The 25,223-nt window shown below is 43.6% G+C and overlaps 1 protein-coding gene across 9 annotated transcripts in view; it reads left to right on the forward strand.

The window, feature by feature from the left end:
* Positions 1-25,223, forward strand: part of PITPNM2 (phosphatidylinositol transfer protein membrane associated 2) — a 176,416-nt gene that overhangs the window by 144,837 nt on the left and 6,356 nt on the right. For 4 of the 9 annotated variants that reach the window (XM_081893196.1, XM_081893195.1, XM_081893197.1 and 1 more), the window contains 10 exons: positions 881-1,030; positions 7,365-7,529; positions 8,598-8,807; positions 13,266-13,414; positions 16,083-16,199; positions 17,687-17,803; positions 19,428-19,576; positions 19,734-19,883; positions 22,108-22,291; positions 24,149-24,277. In XM_081893196.1, the coding sequence (XP_081749322.1) occupies positions 881-1,030; positions 7,365-7,529; positions 8,598-8,807; positions 13,266-13,414; positions 16,083-16,199; positions 17,687-17,803; positions 19,428-19,576; positions 19,734-19,883; positions 22,108-22,291; positions 24,149-24,277 (1,520 nt within the window). The remainder of the gene's footprint in view (positions 1-880; positions 1,031-7,364; positions 7,530-8,597; positions 8,808-13,265; positions 13,415-16,082; positions 16,200-17,686; positions 17,804-19,427; positions 19,577-19,733; positions 19,884-22,107; positions 22,292-24,148; positions 24,278-25,223) is intronic. The other 5 variants (XM_081893198.1, XM_081893199.1, XM_081893201.1 and 2 more) reach the window with 5 other exon arrangements.

Consider the following 25,223-nt stretch of genomic DNA (forward strand, 5'->3'; position numbering starts at 1 on the left):
ATTGGCCCTGGTGGCCAGTTCCAAAGATGTTTTTTTAAGAGGCAGTTCAATAACCACCTCTTTAAGGGGTTCCAGGAAGACTCACCCACACTCTACCACTCCACAGAGCCCATTGCCCAGCCCTTTCTGGCTCGCTTTTGTGGACCAGGATGGGCAAGGGTCGATAAGACTCATTCAAGCAGCCTGGCCAGGTTGAAATTGATCCCATGAACGTGACTAGACAGAGTGCTGGCACCCTCCCACCCCAGCCCTGCCCCACTGTGAAGTCTGCCTCCTTCCAAATTTGAGCGATTTTATCTGCAAATGACTTTGCTTTGTCTGCTTATTCATACTTCCTCTGGTCCTGCTCTTTTCCCCAGGGAAAACTGCTCTTTAGTGTTCAATTGAAGCAAACAGCAATCAGGTTTTCCATGGGCTGCCATTTATTCCAGTTTAGAACTAAAGAGCAGGTTTCCCTGGGAATGGAGCAGGACAAGGGGAAAACCGCTCGGATCCATGCCTAGAAAAGTGGATCAAGCAGAAAACTGCTTGGAAGTGTGTTTTCTAGGCACAGAACAAGCAGAAATGTGAGCAAGCCCTAGGTGAAGTAGGTGTGAAAAGGTGCTGAAATCTCTTATTTCTGGCAGGGAGAAGTGGTTCAGCACCCCTTCCTGATTCTCTGCTGTAAGCCACTAGCACCCCACTCTCTTAACACCTGTTCAGACCTGACCGCCATCACATCTACCTTAGAGCCCTTGGTTTTCTTTCCTGTGTCTGAATTCCTTTAGGCAAGGTCCTGAGCTGTTGTTGACATCAATTGTGAGGTCTCTTGTTGTTACACTTTCTGTGGTTTGTTGTTGTTTTTTTGCCCCTATTTGTTTTCTTCCTCATCTGCTTCTAGTTGAAACAGTCCAGAGCAACCCTGTCCTCCTCGTAGAAAGCAGCCCACTAGTTGCTCTCCAGAACCACGACAGCTTCATGGAAACCAGTATCCCTGTTCCCATCCTGAATTGGCAAGATATTTCCAGTAAAAATTCTGGATTTGCTGAGTGTGTGTAACGTGCCCTTCTCCCTCCCCATACTGTCTTGTGACATATATTATTGGGATTGTGGGTGATGCTTGATAAACAGCTGGTTCCCCGCCCCCAAGGATCATGAAAGCTTTCCCTACTGCCTTAGTGGCCAGCTTGATTCCCCCAGGACAAAATTGGCAGAGGCAGGGACGGTATTCTTTCAGAGGACCAACTACCTGTACAGAATGTTGGAGTTACACAGAAATTTTCAGATATGGTGCACACAGCAGAAATGGGAAACAAGCAAATACAAAAACAGGTAGCAATTTTATGTTTAAAATTGGGAGTAATATTCCCTGCCCCTTTTTAATTTTTTATTTTGGACACTGGTACCTGAAGAAGAACTCTGTGTTGCTCAAAAGTTCACCTCCAGCTCCCTTAGCATTAGTGCATAGGCACTACATCATGTTTGGTATACCTCCCTTTCTGATAAGTGACAAGCAAGCAAAGCAACCCTCTTTCCTCCCCTTGGCCACGCATGCCTGATTCTGCAGGGGTGGAGGTACACACTGTGCGCATGGTGATGCCCGCTGAGCCGAGGAGAACCAATTCACACCTCCACCTCTGCTTGGAGAGTTTTAAAAAATCCTTTGCTTGCATTCAGCCTAGCTCACGCAGACAAGCTTCTCCAAGGTGCTCAACACAAATGTATAGGCTTGCAGTTTTTCATGCTGCCGCTCAGTCCACTTTGGAGGGGTTTGCGTGTGGTTAGGTGCAAAGTTGCACATTGATGTTCACAGTGATGAGACATTTTCTATCTGGGGAGGAGGAACCAAGTGACCCACTGCAAGAGGCAAGGGAGGTCGTGTGATGCTACAACAGCAAAAAGGGAGAAGGTGAAAATCCCAGTGACTCAGCATTTAGCTGACTCATTATCCAGCCTGCAGCGCTAGCGGAAGGAAGAGATTCCTCTCTGCACTCCTAGTTCTAGGAACTGAGAATTCGTGACTTTGCGCTAAATGTTTCTGATTAGGGTGGCCATCTGCCCTACTTTACACAGGACAGTTCTCTATTTGAAGGGCTTGCCTGCCCAATCCAGCTCAGAGATAAAGAGCCCTAAGAAGGGAGAGCAGCAGAGGGAACCTTGAAGTTGCCCATCAAAAAAATAGCAGCACTGTCTTCTCTACTAGGATGCAGTGGTACTTTAGTCACTATTTCTGAATTTGCATCTGTATATATAAATTAGCATATACAAATTTTATCCACCTGGCATTGGATTCCAAGTGTTCCCCCTGCTGTTTAGAATATGATGTGCATGCTTTGTGTTCCGTAGAAGTTTAAACTCCCTGCAGGGCTCTCTGGTGGTGGTCATCCAGCATCCCTTTTATAGCACAGGAAGGGGCTGGCAATATCCACTCCCCCCCCACCTCTCCTGTGCTATTAAAATCCCTGTAAAATTGCACTGATTGCTTATGCGATATGTATCTACTCTCGGGGGCCGAGGTGTGGAGTTCCTCTGCCAAGCAAGGCGTGCAAAAATGAATATAGCTAGGATAAAATAGGAACAAAATGTGCATATATTTGTGAAAATAGCATACAAAATGCATTGTTTTAGAAGAAATTGCCTTGCAAAAATGCATATATCAGAAGAAATTCACACTAAAATGCAGATTAATTTGCATGAAGGCTTTTTAAAAATCAGAAACGGCTGTGGAAATTTGGGGAACTCAATTTAAAAGTGGAAAATTAGAAACAGAGAGAATGAAATTGGCAGATTTGCCCCTCCCTAGGCAGCTCCTGCTCCTGTGGAGGTCTAAAAGCAGAAGGAAGTTCCCTGCATCCTCACTGGAGCTCCCTTTGTAGGAACTTCTTTCATGTCCCGAAATATGCTCAGTTTCCAAATATGCTCAGTATTAAGTTTAGACACCAATCATGTACAGGATTCAACGTTTATGTGGGAAAGCTTTCAAGACCTTGGTGCCTCTAATGGCTTCTGCTTCCAAAATCGAGTTTCCTTTTGTTGCTGATTTTCTGCCTGGCTGCATTTCTTTTCAAATTTTGCATCAAAGGGGTGTTTGCAAGATCGTGGTTGACTTGTGAAAATAATTGGAGTGGATCGTTCCTCCTTCATACTTATTTTCAAAACTGTGCAAATCACAGCTTTTAGGAAGCAAGGTAAAGACCTCCAACTAAGACCTGATGCTTACAGAGGATGCATGGTGGTCATTGACCAATAACATCTAATAATTTATCATCTGATGGGATTTTAAATTAGTACCATTTTATCTGCTGTTTCTACTGACAGCTTTTGTTTTTCTAGAGTTTATATGGTTTTAAAATCTTTATTGACTTCCAAAACAGCACGGAACTCGTCTGTTTGTGTACTGAAGGGCAGTATATCAATATAGAAATAAACACTGAAAGATTATGCATGCTGTGATGTCATTGCAAATTTCAGTGCCTGTTAAAAACATTCCTGTTTAGACAAGTCTACCCAGATGCTTAGAAAGTTGAGGTAATCTTAATCTGTTTTAGTATTTTAATTTTTGTATGTTTTAAAGTAAGGTTGTAAACTTTTCTTGATTTTGCTATTTTATCTTTTGTAAACAACTTTGAGGGGTGTGGGTTTTTTTGTTTTTTTTTACCAAGGGGTGTATAAATTTTAGAAAAATAAAAACATCCTTCCCACTTCTAAAAGCCACAGATGGTTATAGGCCAAAAGTGTGGTTACCGAGGAAGGTTTTTGCCTGCTGCCTAAATATATATAATAATGGCAGCTGGCCAAGAGGGAGCCACTGCAGAATAGGCCCAAGACTGAGAATGTGTGAGATGGAGGTGGAGAATGCAGCAGTCTGGTTCTTCTCTTAAGCTAAGACTCAGGGACAGAGGAAGCTGCTGTATACTAGGTCAGACCATTGGTCCTCCAGCTCAGATTTTTCCACATTGACTGGAAGCAGTTTGCCAGGATTTCAGGCAGGGATCATTCCCAGGCCTACCTGGAGATACTAGGGATTGAACTGGGACCCTCTGCAGCCAAAACAGATTATTCCACCCCTAAACTACACAGTCCTCCCCCTGCAAGACAGTCTCCCATGCCCTTTTCACCCTAGCTGTACAAACACTGTTTGTATTTAAGAGCATAAGGCAAAGCTGCTGAATGCCCTTCTCTTCCAGCATCCTGTTCTCACAGTGGCCAACCAGATGCTTGTGGGAAGCCTGCAAGCCGAACATCAACACTCTGCCCACCTGTGGTTACCAGCAGCTGGTATTGGCTCTATCAGATTCACACAGTGCCATCTAGTGGTAGGAGGGGCAACAATTTCTTATGGGTTTGGATTTTTATGTCTACATCTTGCCCCTATGGATTTGTGGGCCAGGCCATATACCATTAGCTGCAAGAGTTTCGTTTCTTTGCCACTGTATTTTTGAATTACACAATCTTTCTTACCTGTGTTAACTTACTAACTTGGGGTCAGAAGTTTTGCTGTACCAGAGTGGACCAACCTGGAAAAGAGATGCCGGCAGGAATGAGGAAGATCGCCCAATACTGGGGACAGAGGGCTGGAGAAACATGATGTAAAAAGCCGGACTGTCAGGAGCCATGCTATTTCTCTGGAGCTATAAAATCGATTCCATGCCCTCACCTCAGACACCTGTGATGTCTCTACACAAATGTGCAAAGTGTGGGGAACAAGCAAGAAGAACTAAATTTCTTAATACAGGATGACAAATATGACCTAATAGGCATTACTGAAAACTGGTGGGATGTGACTTGTGACTGGAATGCAGAAATTGAGAGGTAAAACCTGCTCAAAAGAAAGGAGGAGTAGCAGCAGTTCTTTTTTTCTGGGGGGACGCAGGGGTATGCATACCCCTAAACATTTTGTGAATCTTTGTCCTTTTGTCCTTTTACTGTATTTATTTTCCCTGATTTGAACTATAAAATTGCGTTTTCTTGAGTCAAAATGAGAGTACCCCTGAACATTTTTAAGGGAAAAAAGCACTGAGTGGCAGCATTATATGCAAAGGATGTATACAGTTGGGAAGAGTTCCATGACCTGGGGCATGGAAGGAAGAATATATGGGTAAAATATATAAGAGAGGGAAACAACAGTGACCTTGCTGTGGGTGTCTGCTACAGACCTTCAAGCCATACTGAGGACTTGGATTATGCCTTCCTAGAGCAGATTACCAAACAGTCAAAAAGGAGGGATATAGGAGACCTCAACTACCCCGATATCTGCTGGAAGCAACAAGGGGATCATCTCATCTTGGACCTGGTCCTCCCCAACAGGGAGGAACTGATTGATGAAGTGGATGTACTGGGAACTTTGGGAGGAAGTGATCATGCCCTCTTGGGTTTCATTATACAGAGGCAAGGGGAAGCTGAGTGTAGTCAGACATGCCCTCTGGACTTTAAGAAGGCTGGTTTCAAAAAGCTTGAACTGTTGTGTGAAGTCCCACCGTCAGAAATACTCAAAGTGAAGGGAGTCCAAGATGGATAGGAGTTTTTAAACAGTGAAATACTGAAGGCACAAAGGCAGTCAATTCCAACAAGAAAGAAAAGTGGAAGGCACCTAAAGAAACCAGTGTGGCTACATAAGGAGCTTACAGATGAGCTGAGATTTTAAGAAGGTGATGTGTAAGAAATGGAAGAAAGGAGAAATCATGAAGGAAGAGTATACAGAAGTAGCCAGCAGATGCAAGGTCAGGTGGGCCAAAGCTCAGAATGAACTCAGACTTGCAAGATAGTTAGGTTAAAAATAATAGAAAAGGTTTCTTCAGCTGTGTTCAAAGCAAGAGGAAGAACAAGCAAGTAGGTGGAGAAATTGAGAAGATGGAGAAGACAGAGGTGGGTGACAGAGAAGGCAGAACTGCTGAACATCCACTGAAAGGGAAAGCAGTGCCTATTCTGGTGATAAAAGAATAAATGATGCAAAGAGAGAGCTGCAGCCCAATATAGGAAAAGAGGTGGTAATGGAACACCTGGCTGGTTTAACGGAATTGAAATCTCCAGTGCCTGATGTAATCTCAGAGCTTCTGTCTATAATTCTTGAGAATTTCTGGAGAACAAGTGGGGTCCTTGGGGTAAAGGCAAATGTTGCCCCTATCTTTAAAAAAAGGGGGGGAGAAGACCCAGGTAACTATCAGCTAGGAAGCTTGCCATCAGGCAGGTACCTTCACTATATTCTTTTCAGAGCCTGTCCAGACATGTAGGAGTTACATATATTTCATTTTGTCTTAGCTAACGTTGATTTTAATCTTTTAAATAATTTTGTATACCAGTTTTTAAATATATTTATTGATAATTTCAAAGTTTATTTTACATTTTCCTAAACTGCTTAGAGGTCTTCCTACAACCAAGCACTATATAAATTGTGTTAGATAAATAAAATAAAATTTAAAGTTATTTCTGACTTTGTAATTGGCCTTTAACTGATTTTATCTCTGGATAATTTCTTGAGTATTGTATTTTAATTAAGCAGTATATAAATTGTCTAAATATATAAATATTTCCCAGCCAATACCACACCACTCTACTCTTCATGCTTTCTGCATGGAAGGAATCCTTTCTACAGTGGCTGAGCAACTCGGCTGCATTGCAAAGGTTTCTAGGATATATTCTGGGACGGGGTAGCCCACATGGTACCCTCCAGATGTTGCTGGGTTTCAGCTCCTGTCCTCCCTGATCACTGGCCTTGCTGGCATCTGGAGCTGCTGGTAATTGTAGCCCAACAACATCTAGAGGACATCTCATTGGCTGTTACCTATTCTAGAGTGTAGATTCAATTCACATGATCTTGGGAGTTCCATGTATGAACTTCGAATGCATCCTAGTTATAATTTGCACCCAAAACTCAAATGCAGCTGATCAGTAATGACGGGCAAAATGTATTTCACGGACACTTGTCTGCCGTTAATGATGTTTGAATGGAAGAATCCCTGGGGGGTTTCTGAAAGACCCTCTGCCCTGATTTCCCAGAAACACAGTTTGTATATACATTGCTCTGTGCAAGTGGTGTATATTGGTGTGAGCCCATCCAATAGGCAACTCAGGTTCTTTCAGTCACATATTTCTGTTTTCTTCCGAGGCAATTATTTTGTTTATGACTACAGAGCTGCTGGACCTTTTTTATGCTTATTTGTGCTGGTGTTGGTTTAATTTTCCAATCTGGGTGCTGTTGAAATGCTTATTCCATCTAACCAACTTTGAAAGATTTGATTTGACATCAGTTGCGGTGTTTTCTGCCTTTTCTTTGTATGTTTTGCATGTTTTGCTTGATTTTATTTGATTTTTGCACCCTGTTCATCTCATCATGCTCTATGTCCGTTTGGTCTAATATTTTTGATTTCCCTGTTTCGTCTCCGTAGCGGATGTTGTTCAGTCTCATGGTGGCGTCTTCATGGAAAGTGCATCCCCTTCAGCTCCCATTTCAGCCCCCCAATTCAGGGGCTTCCGGAGAGCCAGCGAGGCCAGCATTGCCAGCCAGGTCTCGGGAATGGCAGACAGTTACACTGCTTCCAACATAGCCAACAGTAAGTGTTCCTCCCCACCTGGAAATGTCGTCCTTTCCCACTAGCTCCCCCACACCAGGTCTCTGAGCAGCTTGAAGGATTGACCGATGTCCTGTCCTGCTTCATTCTTGTCACTGAGATTCTGGGGTCTCCAAACTGCAAGCCTAAAAGAACAAGCATTCTCATCTGAAAAGAAGGAGGGTTTGGGCTGCAATCTGGTTTCACTTCAGTGCTCCTTCAGTTCTTTTAATACTTATTTATTCAAAGTGCTGCGCATGCATCATCTGATTGAAATCCTCACACCATCCCTGTAAGGTAAGTCAGTGCTGTCTCCTCCATATTGCAAATGGAGAGATTGGGAGTGAGCTAGAGTGTCTTGCCTAAGGCCACGTCATCCGGACACAGGCAAGAGTCAAACCAGGGGCTTTTGCTGATTCATAGCTCAGGTTTCTCTAGCCATTATTTCTGCACCACCTCTTTGCATCTCAGGGATCAGACGCTGGAGCTGTTCCACATCTGAAATACATATATACAAACACACACACTCACACACACACAGAGGTACACATGTAATACTTTCTGAGGTTGTCACCTCATTAAAGACACCTTAGTTGATAATACTATGGGTTTGAATTAATTAGTTGCAGAGTTAAATATTTCTTATGGTTATGACTAAAACACTTTTACTTTTTTAAGGAAAGAAAAAAGTCTGTCCATAAACTTCTCCATCCTACCTGCAAGCAGCATTTGAGGCAACGGCGGGGGTTGGGGGCAGTTGGGGAAGGAAACGACATGGATACTTAGATCATTGGTGTGGATGATGGTGCCGGGAAGAACCACAGGTTGCTGGGAGCAGAGCTAAAGGTTCCACTGTCCCCTTCCACACACTTTGCCCCTTGATGTGTATAGTGTCTGTAGGGGAGGGGATTATAGCTGTTGCTTAAACAGCCGGTGCTTTTCCTTCATAGCCCCATCACACTATTAAAGGACAAAAATAAAGTTGCATTCTTTGCATGAGTTGTGTTTTAACAGGTGTGTGTTTTGTTTTTGTTTTGTCTTTCCCCCTATCGTTTTAAATGTTTCTTTTAGAAAACAAACACCATCTCACCCATTCCAGGGGGTTTAGCCTTCTAGCCCTGCTTGCCCTCCCACACAAGGCCCCCACCCAACCCTCGCCCAAAAGGCATAGGGCACCTAAACCTGAAATTTCCCAGAACCCCTTAGGAAGAAGGGTTGGGAGCTCCTCCCATTGGGAAGTGGATGCCATTCTACAGATCCCGGACCTGGACATCGACAAAGGTATTCTGGAGAGAGACAAGGGGAGCAAGATGCATCACTGACTAACCTCCTCTGTCGCTCTCTCCAGAGCCAAATGGGTCTGCTTTTCATGGGACTCCTCCACCATCTTGGCATAGTTTAAACAACACTTGCTTCCACTCTGCTTTGATGACTAACTTTCTTGCCTCTAACAGCCACCTGCCTCTGTAGTGCACACTCTGATTAATTTTAAAATCCTCTATAGCACTTGCAGTACTGTTGCTGCTGTTTCTTAGGAGGAAGCAGCTATTCTTGACTGTCCTGTTCGGAAGATCCCAAAACCACAGCTGCAGGCCATAAATGCTTTGAACTGCAAATAGAAAGCTGGAACACCTCCACTTATAAGATGGCTTTGACCTGGGAGTAGAAGTAATTGCAAGTTTGTTTTGATAACTACTCCTCTCTTATGTCAGAATCTGGGGGGAAAGAAGTCTTTTTTGGCAGGATTTTCCAGAAGTTTTGGTTTTCTTGCTGGTCTGGTACAACACAATCTGTTCTATGATGGACATCTGTGGTAAGGCAAATAAATAAATTTGAAAAATCCAGCAGGACAATTGAAGCTATGCTGTCAGAATGGCAATTTATGACCTCCATGCAACTAAATGGCAGTTCTCCTAACAGGACAGTGTTTGGTTTCCTCCTTTTGCCTTTGCACTGCAATTCTATAGCAAGGAGTCTAGAGAGGATCTGCTGTGGGAATTGGTGAGACGAGGGGCATCCTTTCTCAACAATACACTTCCTGCCTTTTGTTTTGACACTCAGCAGCTTTTGAGATGCTGTTGTTGATTTAGAAATTTGTAAGGGAATGTGTGTTTTAAAAATTAGACACCCAGAAATGGTAAGTTTGCAGGTGCTAAGGTGCCTCAGTGGTGGTCTCCTGACACATAGCTATAATGATAAGACAGGTAAGTGACAGACTGAAGTACAATTTCTGCTTTTGTTCCTAAAGAATTTTGGTGCCCAGTTTAATATGTGGTTTGAACCCAGCTACCTCTGTTCCAGAGGCCATGACAGGTTTTCTGTGCTGGCTGAGGCTGATGGGAAGTTGTAGGCTAAAACATCTGAAGGGCACCAATTTGCGGGAAGCATAAAATGTTCTGAAACTTCTAAGAATCAACAATTAATTCCTTCTCTCTTACTATGCAACATGGCCATACTACAAATCTATAGTAGTTTCATACTTGTTTAACTGCCGTGGCTTCCCACAAAGAATCCGAGGAATCACACTTGTGCTGACAAGACTGAGAATGCTGTGCTATAAGTGAGATCTGCAACCAAGTGCTGCAGCATGGAGTGCTCCTGTTCAGAGGGCCAGCCAGCAGCCTCCTCTTCTAGGATACGTTGTTCTCTCCCCCCCCCCCCAACCTGACTTTCTCCTTTCTTTACAGTTCTCCACCCCATAGGCAGCACTGGCTATGTTCATCCTCACTGGGATGTTGGAAGTAGGGGCTCGCCCCAAGAGTTTCCTCTTCTGCAAACATCAGGGTTCCCCTGATAATGTTGATACCTTCCTCTGGTATGTGAGTGGTGCCAGTTTGATTACATAAAGATCAGCACTTCCCTCAGAATGTGGCTGACAGGAGGATTGATTGAGCCTGACACCAGCACCACCCTGCCCTTCACAGCAGTTTGAGTTTCCAGGGTTTCTTGTGAGAGAGGCAGGGTTGTTGTTTTTTTGTTTGTTTTTTTGAAGCAAATGCATAGTGAAGAATACCAGTGAAGAATCCTCTTGAGGTATCCTCAAAGGGACACCGCAGTCCCCCACCCCTGCTTCAGGGTTTTTGGGAAGATGCCATGGCAATTTAACTGATATGAAACCTGATATGAATCCTGAGAAGTGGAGTTTGTTATGGTCGCCGAGAGTTGTCAGGAGAGCTTCAGGAAAAATGCAGGGAGCAAAATCAACCCCAGTATATGGCGCTTATTGACCTGAATAAGGCCTTTGACACTGGACTGTCCTTCTGAAAATCGGCTGCCCAGATAAATTTTTGAACATCCTTCGGCTTCTCCACGATAACATGACGGCAACAATCACAGATAACAATGGCTCTCAAAATGAACCATTCACAGTGGGATCAACGTAGTGTGTGCACATTCAGAGGATGATATCCAAACCATCCTAAATATCTTCACAGAAGCTTATGAAAAGCTTGGTCTATCGCTCAATATCTAAAAAACCAAAGTGCTCCACCAACAAGCACAAAACAACCCCTCTGCAGTGCCACAAATCCAACTTAATGGTGTGACACTGGAAAGTGTCAATCACTTTTCCTACCGGGGGCCACCAGGTGGCGCATTGGAAGATGGCCGACAATAACATCTCTCTGACCCATACAAGGTAATTAAGGGGCTGCTATGGGAAGTATGCAGTCTTCCTACCCCCCAAGGAGATGGGGGGCTGCCTTGCCAGCGGTGTCCACAATGCACCCTCAGATCCGAGAGTCAGGGGTGCCGGTCACTTGGTATGAGCCTTTGAAGAAGTCAGCTCTTCCTGACGCCAATTCCAATCAGCGCGCGTTGGTTAGCTTCAGCTCGGAATTATAATTGGAAATATATAATTGGAATGAAGCTGAAGCACTTACATCAAGCAAAGTTAGAGAGATAAGGCTGCTGATTAATGCATCTCTGAGTTTGGAGCGACGGGAGGAGACAAATAAATCAGGTGATGAACCACCATTACGAGACTGGTATGTGTGGAGCGAAAAAGGGGGGGTGGAGGAAAAAACTTTTATTTTCTTTGCCTCATGTGAGTATTTATAAACCTCCACCCCAAGAGAGACGAATCGTCGCCTTTTACTAATCGCAAGCAAGAATTTAAGAGCTGTGTGGAGTGAATTATTGATTGAAGAGAGGACTGGTAAATATGGAGTGCGGAAGGAAAATTCTAGGATGCAGTTGTTAATGGCATCTTGCTAAGACAGGCTTGTCAAAGAAAGACGAGGGGAGGAGGGCCAGGGTCATTGGAATGTAAATGATGGATTGAATGTGATAACCTGGCAGAGCCCCTTTGTGATATATGTGGCAAGCTTGGGAAAATTAATAGGACGGACCGAGGATAAATTTTTGAAGAAGGGGAGTAATGGCGGCTGTCCTTATGAGATATGACCTTTGGAGTGTGCAAAATCCACGCAGATGTTGTTTGTTCTTAACCTGCTTGCAAAGATTATCAGAGATTGCAAAGAAAGGAATACATGATAATAACAAGAAGATGAAGAAGTAATAAAGAGACTATCTGGACAGAGCTGGATAGAATTGTTTGATAAAAGCAGTAACAGAAGTGATGTTTTGATTCTCGTTCGGAGCTTGATGTAAGGGTACCCCCAACAAAATTTTAAAATCTGGCTGTATAATTTGGAAGTAATATGATTTAGAAATAATGTGATTGGATTGGCCTGTTAATAAAAATTATGTTTTTTAAAAAAATCACTTTTCCTACCTGGGCCGTTACCTTTCCACAAGGGCCAGCATTGATGCCAAGATCCAGCATCGCCTGAGCTCTGCAAGTGCAGCTTTCTCCCGATTGAAGCACAGAGTGTTTGAGTGCGCACGGAAACCAAAATACTCATTTACAAAGCTATTGCACTACCAACATTACTGTACACTTGTGAAACATGGACCACTTATAAACGCCATTTCCAGCTCTTTGAAAAATTCCATCAACCAACTGTCCTCAGGAATACAGGTGAACTAATGCCAGTGTACTGCACAAAGCAAAGATCACCAGTTGATTCTTTAGCATCAATTTCGTTGGACTGGTCATGTTGTTTGGATGCCTGATTACCGTCTTCCAAAGCAACCACTCTATTCTCAACTCAAGAATGGAAATACCAGCGGATAACAAAATAGTTTTAAAGATGCTCTCAAGGCAAAACTAAAATAATGTAACATAAGGACTGAAAACTGGGGAAGACTGGCCTGCAAATGCTCCAGTTGGAGAACAGCCTTTACCAGCCTTTACCAAAGGTGTCATGGACTTTGAAGAAGCTTGAACTCAGGGCGAAAAGGAGAAAGAGGAAAGCATGTTTGGCAAACCCTTCCTGTGATCAACTCCTGCTTGGAAACCTGTGTCCCCACTGTGGAAGGATGTGTGGATCCAGAATTGTCCTCCACAGTCACGGACTCACTGTTAAGACCGTGTTCATGGAAGACAATCTTCTCGGCTACGAGTGATCACCAAAGAAGAAGACAACTCCCTTCACAGAGCTACACTTCCCAGGGTTCTTTAGGGGAAGCGATGACTGTGTCAAGCAGTGTGACACTGCTTTAGTTGTATAGTGGAGATGGGGCCAAAGTTGTTACACCCAGAAAGAGAGTTTCCTGGCATTTTAGTTGGGAAAGCAATGGGCCTGAAATGTAGACTTGAATTATTTTTTACTTTTCTTTTCCATGAAAGGAATAATTCAAATGTTGGGGTTTTGTCTCCTTTTGTTTTGTTCCCAGTTGCTGCCAAATGGTGGGGAACGAAAAGAATAGACTATGCTCTCTATTGCCCCGATGCCCTCACCGCCTTCCCTACGGTGGCCTTACCGCACCTCTTCCATGCCAGCTACTGGGAGTCAACAGATGTGGTTTCCTTCCTCCTCAGGCAGGTCAGTCCTATTTGGTTTGCAAATCTCCAGCATACACAGGGACTGTGCTCATACTGCCATTTACTGTGTACTCACTGTGCTTCCAGGCCCCAGTCTTTAATCCATGTTCACACAATGTTATCCAAAACACTGATCTTTGATGTACTGTTTCTCAAGCCTGCTTCGCACCAGTTTGGAGCCCTTAAGTTCCTAGTCCATCTCTAGCCAAGCCGTAGGGTAAATGCATCCCCTCCCTGTCAACATCCTCTGTTGTGTACACAAACAGAGATTAATTTGACACTAATGAAACCCTGCTGATGTGAGCAGCCAGTGGGATAGAGCGGTGAAACTATTTCACTGTGTTCTAATGTGAACACACCCTCAGTCCTCTGTTAGTATTAAATTGCAGAGGGAAATCACAGTTATTCAAGGAAACTGGACACAGCTAATTTTTGCTTTGCATTTTTACAAGCTGAAAATATCTGATGCAAAGCTCCAGATATAATGAATGACTCTCCCTCTTAATAAATTGTAGCTTATGATACCCTTGGCAAAGTGTTCATATTTCTAGTGCTCATGATGGTAGCGGGGGGGGGGACTGTGGGGGCTTTGACTTAAGTATTTGTGAGCATGTGTGTGATGTGACATCTTCTAGCCTTCTTGCCTGCATACCCCTCCCCTCACAAAATTTCTGTTAGTTTCAACTTTTCAGTATCATAACAAAAAATAATTGGAACAAAAATTCTGTAAAAGCAAAACCTCTAAGATTGGCTAACTAAAATAAAGCGTGCAGTTTAAATGCATGAATGTTTTGCATAGTTTAGGCCAGTACATGAAATTCATTACTTTTAAGCTGCAATCCTATATGCATTCGGTTAGGAGTAAGTCCCCCTGAATTCAGCAGGCCTTGTTTCAGAAAAGCCTTGTATAGGATTGCACTGTTCATGGAGTTTTCTAGGCGCTTGCCATCCTCAATATGATAGAATCAGGAAAAGGGACAAGAGGATAGATTGGTCTCTGAAACACTTTTCTACCAGAATCCTGGAGCCAGAGTTGCCTTAGTTACATTGCTGAATCTGCTGGAATCTTAGGTCATCCCAGGAAGTGTCTGGTGCTGCAGAAGCTGAGTCAAGAGGTCAGTGGATCTGGAAGCAATGTGTGATAATAATGCATTTCTGAATAAAAGATTTCCCCAGAGCAGGGAGAAAAGGGTTGGGATGCCATCAGAATGAGTACACAGCTTTAGCACGAGGACAGCAGACTAAATGATGACAAAGGATCCATCCATTCCCCCAGTAGGAGAAAGCTTTTCCTGCTATAGGAATAAAACATTTGCAGAATGTGGCAGACATGGCTGCACACAACTTCACTGTACTAGAAACACACATACATACTTCTCATCCTGGAGTGAGCTGCAAGAAAGGGATGGGTGAGTTTTGCAAGCTTTTCAGCAAATCAGGGAAAAGCTGAGTATGATGGGTTCCTATAGACTAGCACTTGTGATGTCACCAGCATGCTTTCCTCTATCCCTAAAGCAGTTGTCAAAATGTTTTTTTTAATGTTCATAAACTTATATACATTTTTAACAGAAGGATAGGCATCAAAGTATACATACTTTGTTTTAAAATAATTTTTTAAGTATTATCTACTCCCTAAAACAAGTGGAGAGACATTAAGATTCAGAGACCTGATCCAGCATTCAATTTGCAAGAAGCATTCCGAACGGAAAGAAGGCAGTTTTGGAAGCTGCTGCGAATGACCATAGTTGAGGGAATCAGACACCACTGGGGTGCCACCCCCTGTTAAATACAACAGGAAGAGCCAAACAGACTTTCTCCGGCAGATGAGGTCAGCAGCAGCAGCAGCTTCCAAGAGTGGCCATGTCTGTGGAGCTGATAGGTAGTGCCTGCGTCAGGCAAAAACTGTGATTGTGTTGGTGTTTCTGGTGTAGGACAGAGTGACAGTTGTGACAGCTGAAAGTAATCAGGATTGGACATTGGATGAGTCTAAAAAATAATTGGTCTTTCAACTGACCAAATGTCACCAGATGTGCTAAAGTGTAATGTTAATTATATCAGCACAGTGACATCAAAGACACTTCAGAGTGTTGCTTGTTGCCATTAATAATTCATTTAGCACTTTCAATACGCAAATGGAAACTCCAGCCGCAATTGAAAGTGTTCTCCTGACCACTTCAATTCTGCCTATCTCTTAATTGTTTTCAATACCATCTGTTCACACTCACCCCATGGCTCTGTTTTAATTAATCTAGAATAACTACCAGTTCTTTAAAAATAAAAATGGCAGAGGGAAAACGTAGGAGTACAAAAAAACCAAACCTTTCCTTTTAAATAAGTGCAGAACCCCAGCTAGTGCCACTCAGTTGTGCAACATGTGCAAAGCACCTGGCCCCCAATAATGGAACAAAGGACATTTAGAAACAGATATGGGTGCAAACAGGCTGTGACTTATGCAAAAACAGGCTACAAGAAGTATGCAGGGTTGGCTAGGCATAGGGCAAAAAATGGATATTGGAGAGCCCATCTGGTGTTAACGGAATTGTCCAGTGATTTCAGCTGCTCCAGTGACTTCTGCTGCCACCAGAGCTAGGCATCTTCCACTTGGCAAACAGAGTATAGTAGATTCTTGCACTTTGTGGAAATCCCTGATCAGGCTATGCTTTCCTCAGGTGATGAGGCACGAGAACGCCAGCATCCTGGAGCTGGATGGGAAGGAGGTCTCTGTCTTTACTCCTTCTAAGCCCAGGGAGAAGTGGCTTCGCAAGAGGACCCACGTGAAGCTAAGGGTAAGGACAGTCTTCCGTTGTTTTTGAAAAATTCAATTTTATTCTATATTGAAAGCAATATGCGCTCCATTTGGCCAGTCCAAGGGTTTCATTAACACGAGTTAATTCACTGGCTTCATTGAGGAACACCTTCCCCCTCTAAGTCATTGCTCCATGGCTTTCTAGCAAATTGCACCTGGCATTGATTGTGTCACCATGAAAAAAAGACAGTCACTTGTGAAACTTGTTACTGAGCATGAAACAATTTTATTTGTTTTATTTGTAAATGGTTCCTCTTCCTCCACTTTTTAATCCTCAGTCTTAACAACCCTGTTAGACTGAGAGTTAGGAACTGATGCAAGGACACCCAGTGAGGTTCTTGACTTGAGCTGGCGCTTGAACCTGGATCTCCCCAGTCCTTGTCTGACACCCCCACATACATCTTGCTGACTAGTTTAACCATCAACCATATGCTTGTACCTCAGTGATAGAGCACATACTTTGCATCCAAAAGATTCCTGATTCAATTCTGCATCTCCAGGTGTAGGTAAGGAAGACTCCTGTCTGAAACCCTCACGAGCACCTCCTAGTCCATATAAACAGTACTGAGGTAGATGGGCCAATGGTCCAACTCTGTAAAAGGCATAAGAAGTCCTATAAGATATGTGGAAATGAGGTCTCCTTGGCTGCCACTTAACAATTTCAGTTGCCATTCATGCACTCCCAAGCCACTCATGCATAGGCAGGATTTGAAATAGGGACATTGGCGCCATCCTACTCTTCCCCTCTGGGTTTCTTCTTCTCTTCTCCCGTTGATGGGTGAGTGATTTGCAGCCTGTCTTGCTTCTCAAAGCATTCCACATATTGTACTCCAATATTTCCAATAACTGATTGGCGTCCAGTTTTAACATTTTATGTGTTTCTTATTGTATGCTTAATGTGCACTTGTTGTAAACCACTTCGATTTTTTAAAATGAAATATGTAAATACATAAACATTTTACAAATAAATATTTGTCATTGTTGTTATTTTAAATGTTTATGCCCTGCCTTCTAGAACAGTGTCTTCCTTAACTATTTGTTCTCTGCACCATGCACATTGGTGGGTCTACATAAGTAAATAAATAAATGATTGTGATGCCTTGGTAAAGACACAGCACCCTCAGGCTGGTAGGTGATGGACCTAACTTGCAGAAAGGACAGGCTTTGAATCATAGTATTGTAGAGCTGGCAGGGACCCTGAGGGTAATCTAGTCCAGACCCCTGCAAGTCAGGAATCTCAATAAAGTGTTCATGACAGATGGCATCCCAACCTCTGCTTAAAAGCCTCCAATGAAGGAGAGTCCAGCACCTTCCAAGGGAGTCCTTTCCACTGTCAAACAGCTCTTGCCATCAGAAAGTCCTTCCTGATGTTTAGTCAGAATCTCTTTTCTTGTAACTTGAATCCATTGCTTTGGCTCCTCACCTCCAGAGCAGGAAAAAATAAGCTTGTTTTTCTTTTCTTTATAGAACGTCACAGCCAATCACCGAATAAATGATGCTATTGCCAATGAGGACGGACCCCAGATGTTAACTGGAAGGTTTATGTATGGCCCATTGGACATGGTCACACTCACAGGAGAAAAGGTATTGTTTGTTACAGATCTAATCGGATCCCTTTAAAACAAAGAAGAAAATAAATGTTCCATTTATGTTTCTACAATAACTTTTTGGTCAGAGTATAAATCTTAAACGCCCAACTTGCAGTTAGATTTAATGTCTGGATCAACTGAAACTGAAATGTGCTTGGTGCTATTCAGCATAATCAGAACCTGAAGCCTGATCATCTCTCTCTCTCTCTCTCTCTCTCTCTCTCTCTCTCTCACACACACACACACACACACACACACACAAACACACTAGATGACCTGAATCCAAGAGGTCTATTGTCAAATGAGGTCATGCTGGCTGGGACTGGTGAGAATTGTAATCTAAGACATCCACAAGGCACCAAGTTACTATATAGTGCTGCTAAGTAATACTCTCTCTATCAATTAACTGGGTCTGCTTCTGTCTGCTCAGAAACTTGATTTGCGAATTCATGTAAGGACACTTTTGCAAGTGATACAGAGAAGGTGCTTTTGCCTTTGATGTGGGCATAGCAAATATTGTTATTAGGAATTGCTGCTGTCTTCCTTTTTATTCTCTGTAGTTCCCATGTTTACTCAGGCCAGGATCCAATATTCATATTCTCTTTTTATTAGGAGAAATTGTTTAGGAATGTCAAATGTTTAGTGGTTCCAAACAATCCCCCCCCCCGACAACTTTAAAATCGTTGAGGTTCTTGGCAGACCACATTGTTTTTCTCTCTCTCATAGCAATTGCAGTGTGCTGTGCTAGATGCTGTTTGATTTTTAATCACATTTGTATGTTTCTTTTATTGCTTATATTGTATTTTCTTGCATTACACTTCAAATTCCATAAATTCAAATGGTATGTGTTCTTCACCCACCTCCTGAGAACCACTAATGGTCCACAGACCTGTCTTCATTGTAGGATAAAATGAGCACCTTTTCTGCATTGTACTTGGCAGGAATGGTGGCATGTATATATTTATTTGTTATAATTGGCGTCCTGTTTTTTCACCAAAGGCGCACACTCAGCCTTGCTTCAGGGTGTTTGAAATTAGTCTTGAGGCTAATATTGGAAGGGGTCATAAGACTGCTAGAGGAGAGAGTAACACCCTCAGTGTTCAGGGTGCTCTGCAAAGTAACCTAAGCGTTAGATAAATGTCAAATGTCCCCAAGGAGTTCATAGTCTTCATTTCAAAAATGGAAGAGACATAGCTTAAACCACGGTATACAATTGATCCACCCCCCTCATTATAACTGCCCTGAGATCTACAGGTATAGGGCGGTATCCATTTTCCCCCCTGACATTTTAGGATGAAGGGTGGTATATAAATATAATTAATTAATAATAAATTAATAAATTTAACAAATTATTATTTTTATTATAGTCTGTTATGATTGGCAGTGACTCTCGTAAGATCTCAGGCACTGGAAGTTATTCCTGGCCCTGCTACCTAAGATACTTTTAATACTGTGTGCAGACATGCTGAAGACCATAGATAGTAGACAAGAAGATAGTAGACAAAGAATGAATGTCCTGAAACCTTGAAATCAGAACAAGATAATTTGCTAGATTGTTACTTGCTACGCATGTTCATGATTCCACATACTTCTTCCTCCCAATTTCCTTTGTGCTGTAGGTGGATATTCATATCATGACACAACCCCCATCAGGAGAATGGGCTTACTTTGACACAGAGGTCACCAACAGCAGTGGTAGGATTTCCTACGTTATCCCCGAAAACAGGCGGCTGGGCATTGGTGTGTATCCTGTCAAGATGGTGGTCAGGTAAGTTTTGCTGCAGGATGTTTGGCTTCTGCATCCCTTTATAAGTAACTTGAACTTGGAGCTACAATGTTTGAGGGCAAGGGACTGGCCCAAACATGTTTGCTCCCTGATCAGTCTCTTAACTAACTCAGTACCTCCCTTTCCCCTTTTCCTTTAGAGGCGACCACACGTATGCCGACAGCTACATCACTGTTCTGCCCAGGGGGACTGAGTTTGTGGTCTTCAGCATTGACGGTTCCTTTGCAGCCAGTGTTTCAATCATGGGCAGTGACCCCAAAGTCAGAGCTGGAGCAGTTGATGTAGTACGGTATGAAGGATTTGGAAATGCTTTGTGTCTGCAGTTGTGCTTTGGAGTGCAAAATTATGAAACTATCCCCTTTCATTTTTAAAAGGGAAGCTGCTGGCCCTCAGGGTTTCAGGGAGAAACCTTAATTATAGCATATGCTTTTGTGAGCCAGAGTCTATTAGAGTCATGAAGTATTTGTCCTGAGGGGTTGATATGTACATAAAATAGGGGGGTGGGAATCCAGACAGTGACAATTCACAAAACTGTGTTAGCAGTAAGTTAGCAGTTCTGGCATTAGTGGGCTAATTATTGTATATTGGATGGTTCACTCCTCCTTTGCCACATATTAAAGAGCTACTTTTGTTTTGTGGCACAAATAAATACTCTGAAATCTAGGGCTCCTGTCTAGAACTGTTTGCATGATCTGTCCACTATGTGGGCTTCCCCTCCCCTTTCACTTCCCAGCCCCTTCTCTTTCTCCTTCTCCTAATTTGTCTTTTTTCTTATTTCTTTACACATTTTTACTCTTGGCTTTGATTGCATATGTTTGATCTTCTTAATGATATTGTGAATTGACATGCTGCTTTTTTACCTTTATTGTTCATCTTTTGTTACTTGTATTGTTACAAAACCTCTAAAAGAACCAATAAACTATGGGGGGAAAACCACACCAACATATAGAATGATAAAAATCTGATCCCAGTTCATGCCACAAATGTTGAAATTGAACCTCTTGATAAATTCTAATTCATCAGTTTCACATTGCAATCTTCTTTTGAAGTTCCTTTATTTGAGAATAGTCATCTTATGGCAGCATGTCCTAGGAGGTTCAAATGTTCATCTGCTTTTTAAAAAAATATTGCCTTTCTGATGCAAAATAGAATTCTTCTTGAAAATATACTGTATCTCATAATGACTCACACACACCTGCATGATTTTATTTCTTGTACAGGGTCATTCACTGCCATCAGTATATGCAAATGTCTTATTTAAGAGTATATAGAACTTTTATTTTCAATAATGAAGGAAATCACAGGTGGAGAATTTTTAAAAACTTTAGTATTTGTAAAGGGAAACTTAGTGTGAGTTAATACTTTTGTATACCTTTGGATCTGCACTGAACCTTTGTTCTTCTCTCCTTCAAAGCTGTGATTCTTTATGGCTTACATTTTTTATTCTTTGTTGTTGTTTTCTTGTTTTTTGTTTGTTTGTTTTTGCTTTCCCCCTCTGTTAATAATAAAATAGTAGGGGGGCTAAAATAGCATCCTTTGTTCCAGGGGCATAACTTCTCCATAGCACTTCCCTGTTCCAAGGCCCCTTTCCTGTGGCCTGAGACTCTTAGAGGTAATGGTTTCCCCACCCAAGTTTCTTGGGGTTCCAGAATTCATTTCCTGGTCCTTTTAGTTGTACATACAAAAAGATCTGAGAACACAAAATGGGAAAAGATGTGATTGGAAAGTAGGTTACAAATGTCCTAAATGAATTTAGCAAATATATCAAATTTAAGAATGAAAGACTAGGATAATATGTTTACAAAAGGTATTTGTGGGGATAGAAGAGCAAGCATTTATTTCTCCTTTATTTGTTACAAAGTGCTGTGCAAGGGAATAAATATTGCAGAAGTTTCTATTGATCACTTAGCTTCACATATAGCAGCTTCAGCAGGCCGGCTCCTGGCAAAATCTTCTCCATATTTGTGGACAGCTAAGATTCCACTTCCATCTCAGTTGTTAGTAAAAAAGAAAAGAAAAGAAAAGAAAAGAAAAGAAAAGAAAGGGCATCTTCTCTCTTGTGCTAAGGGGCTTATTTCCCGGGACTTAGGGAGCGGCCGCTGCTTGGTGGGGGAAGGGCCTTGGGTCAGTGACAGGTGGAGCACCTGCTTTGCAGGCAGAAGCTCCCAGGTTCATTCTCTGAAATCTCGATTTAGGTCTGGGAGTTTCCTGGCCTAACTCAACATAAGGCAGCTTCTTGTGTTGGTTATAAGTTGGGGGAAAGTACAAACAAAGCACCTATTGGCAACAATTGGAGAGTTTTCCTCTGAAATCATCTCGTCAGAAGCATTTCTAATACAAACAGGCTCGTGAATGTGCCAAGATGGTTCAGGACTACAGCAGCGGGCAAATGGTTAAAGCCCTTCCCACTCCCCCTTGCCAGATCCCCAGCCGGTAATGTGCTGCATACATCCTCCCTCCCTCCCTCCCTCCCTCCTGTTCTTATTAATTGTTTTCTCCCTTCCCCTTCTTAGGCACTGGCAAGACCTTGGCTACCTCATTATCTATGTCACGGGCCGGCCTGACATGCAGAAGCAACGGGTGGTTGCCTGGTTAGCACAGCACAACTTCCCCCATGGGATCGTCTCGTTCTGCGATGGTCTGGTTCACGACCCACTGCGGCACAAAGCCAACTTCCTGAAGTCCCTACTCACAGAAGTAAGCAAGCAGAGCAGGGTTCATTCTCTCTCTCTTTCTCAGCAGGTTTAGGGAGAACTTCTCAAAGGCCTAGAGGCTGTGTCTATCCAAACAGTGCATGGAAATATCTGTGGGTAGGGTGGGGAGGTGTCATCCTGAAGCAAACTAAGTATCCAACAGATACTGGAAGATTTTTGGTGATGTTCCAGGCACTGGCCAGTTGTTAGCGAAGTCACTTAAATACAGCAAACATAGTCCAGAAGGAAAAGAAACTGATAATACTTTGGGGAATAGAAAAACCCCGGAATATCATATGAGGAGAAATAGAGAGGTGTTCTGTCTTTCTTAGTAGCTAAGCTCTAGTCCATAACAGGAATATTTACTAATGCAGAGAATTCCCTCAGAACTAATCAGCTGATCAGAACCTCTTGAACATCTAACAAACACAGTTTTGACAAACTCGGTTCACTGAGCTTCAATTTTTAACCATAGTTCATAGAATTGTAGAGTTGGAAGGGATTATAAGGGTCATCCCCGACAATGCAGGAATCTCAACAGAAGCATCCATGACTGATGGCCATCCAACCTCTTCATTACATTCACCTGAGACATTTTAACTAGGGATGCAAGAGCATCCATTCATTTTCCCCAAAAGGTGCTGTGGATGGTTTATGTTCCAAGTGAGCATGTGCGAAATCCCTCCAAAAGCGCTGAGCACTCTCCTCCACCTCCCTCTTCCCCTGCCAGTGGACAAAGAAACTTCCCTTTGGGCAGGCAAAGGAAGAAGCAGAGGTGGCGGCTGCAGGCTGTGGTGCCGTTGCCCAGTTAGGCAATGTTAGACTCCAGGTCAGAGGCTCTTTGGTAATAGAAATAGGAAAATGTGTCAGGTTCAAGTTTCTCTCTGTTTCTCATTTTTCCATTCTTCAGTTCTCAACAATGCCACATCAGTTTGCAAATTTTAAAAAAGAAGCCTGATGAAAATTCATAATTTTAGTGCAGATTTCTCTTTCAATATACAGTGGTACCTCTGGTTGCGCATAGGATCCGTTCCGGAGCAGATCCCGAGGAATTCGCAACTGGAGGTGCTGCTTCTGCGCATGCATGCGGCGCAGTAGAGCGCTTCTGCACATGCGCGCGCGGCGAAACCCAGAAAAATACTTCCGGGTTTGCTGCGTTCACATCCTGAAGGATACACAACTAGAGGTGTGCGTATGCAGAGGTACCACTGTACACATTTTAATGCAGTTTTGTCTAATGTACACAAAGCAGTTTTATAAGAACTTTTTTGCATGAGATTTTATAATATACACATTTTCATGCAGCTTTTATTATAAGCACGTTCCTTTTATCTTATTTATCTATCTATTTTCATATGCCGCTTCATAAAAAAAAAACAGAGTGGTTTACAACGTGTATACTTGGCCAGACTGCTCATCTTGGTAGGTGAAGCCCTGGAATGATGCCCCCAATCCTTGCCCAAAGTGGCAACACTTCTGGGCAGGCTGTGCCCAAGACCCCTCGCTGTGCCCTTCCCAGATGGAAGGCCCTGAAGCAGCAGCTGCTGCTGGCACCGCTGCCTTCCTCCTGGCCCAGCTTAAGTTACTGGGGGAAATTGTGCCGGTGGGCTTGCAGGATCAGGGTGAACCTTGTGAACGCCAGTCCTGCTTTTGAGCATTCAAGGAGGGTGTTGGCCTTCCCGAGCACTTCTCCTCAAATGCATCCTTACTCTTAACATTACAACCTTTTCCCAAGGCATCCTGCAAAAGATGCTACATTGCAACATCTTTGCGTGAAAACCAAGGGCCTGGTGCTGTTCCAGAGGGTACATTTCCCTCCCAGTTGCCAATGATTTGCCTTTTCTTGCCCCACTCCCTGCAGCTCGACATGAAGATCCATGCGGCCTATGGATCCACCAAGGATGTCTCGGTCTACACCTCCATCAGCCTGCCGCCTATGCAGATCTACATTGTTGGGCGGCCAACCAAGAAGTTACAGAACCATTGTCAGGTAACCTCAGAATTCAGATGCTTTCACAAGGGATAGATACGTGCCTGTATGATGAAGCTGGGGGTGCAGCCTGTCCAAGCCCTACAGCTGTGCCACTCAGCGGTGTAGCTAGCCGCTCGGGCGCCTGGGGTGGCTCCTGTGCCTGGAGGCAGGGCAGGGTAAGCCGGGGCAGGGCGTGCTGCATGGAGCCTCCAAGGAGTCTGCCCACTGCCTCCCCCTCAGCTGTAGGGCAGCTGAGGGAGAGGCGGTGAGCAGACGCAAGCTGCACACTGCCGTTTTGGGCAGCAAGGAGCCTGCAGGCGCCTGAGCTACCACATCACTCCCAGGGGAGACGTGTGGCTCAGGCGTGCTGCAGGCCCCACGGTCAGTGCCGCCCCCGTGGTGTGGTGGCCAAGTGCCCGTGACCCCCCCCCCCAGCTATGCCTCTGATGACACTTCTGTGTCAGTGGGGCTCATGAGAAGTGGCTCCAAAGAGATACCCAGAGAAGATGTAGAGGAGGGTGGCATTTTGGAGCACCAGCAGACTAGCACAGATCTTACCTTTATGGTGCCATCTTTGTTGGCATGGAGGAGAGGAATGGTGGGAAGAAAGCCAAGCATCTCCTGAGGTAGTTGCAGAAGTGGCTGTAGCTCAGAGGTAGAGCATCTGCTCTGCATACAGAAAATCCCAGCTTCTTCAGTCTCCAGCATCTTCATGTGGGGCTGGGAGAGACCCCTGCCTAAAACCCTGGAGGGCCTCTGCCAGTCAGCTGTACTGAGCTAAATGCACCAAATGCTGACTCCATCTAAGGTATCTGCCTCATCTATGGAGAGACAAAAGCGGACCCAGTCAGGGGATGCGCAGGAAAAGAGGCAAGTAGCCCAGTAGGCCTGGAACAAGATGGGAAGTCATTGGATAGGGGAGAAGCAGCAAGCCTGGCTATGCCTTGCCTGGCTATGTGCCTTT

This window comes from Podarcis melisellensis, assembly GCF_964234715.1.
Source record: "Podarcis melisellensis genome assembly, chromosome: 16".
Taxonomy (NCBI): Eukaryota; Metazoa; Chordata; class Lepidosauria; order Squamata; family Lacertidae; genus Podarcis; species Podarcis melisellensis.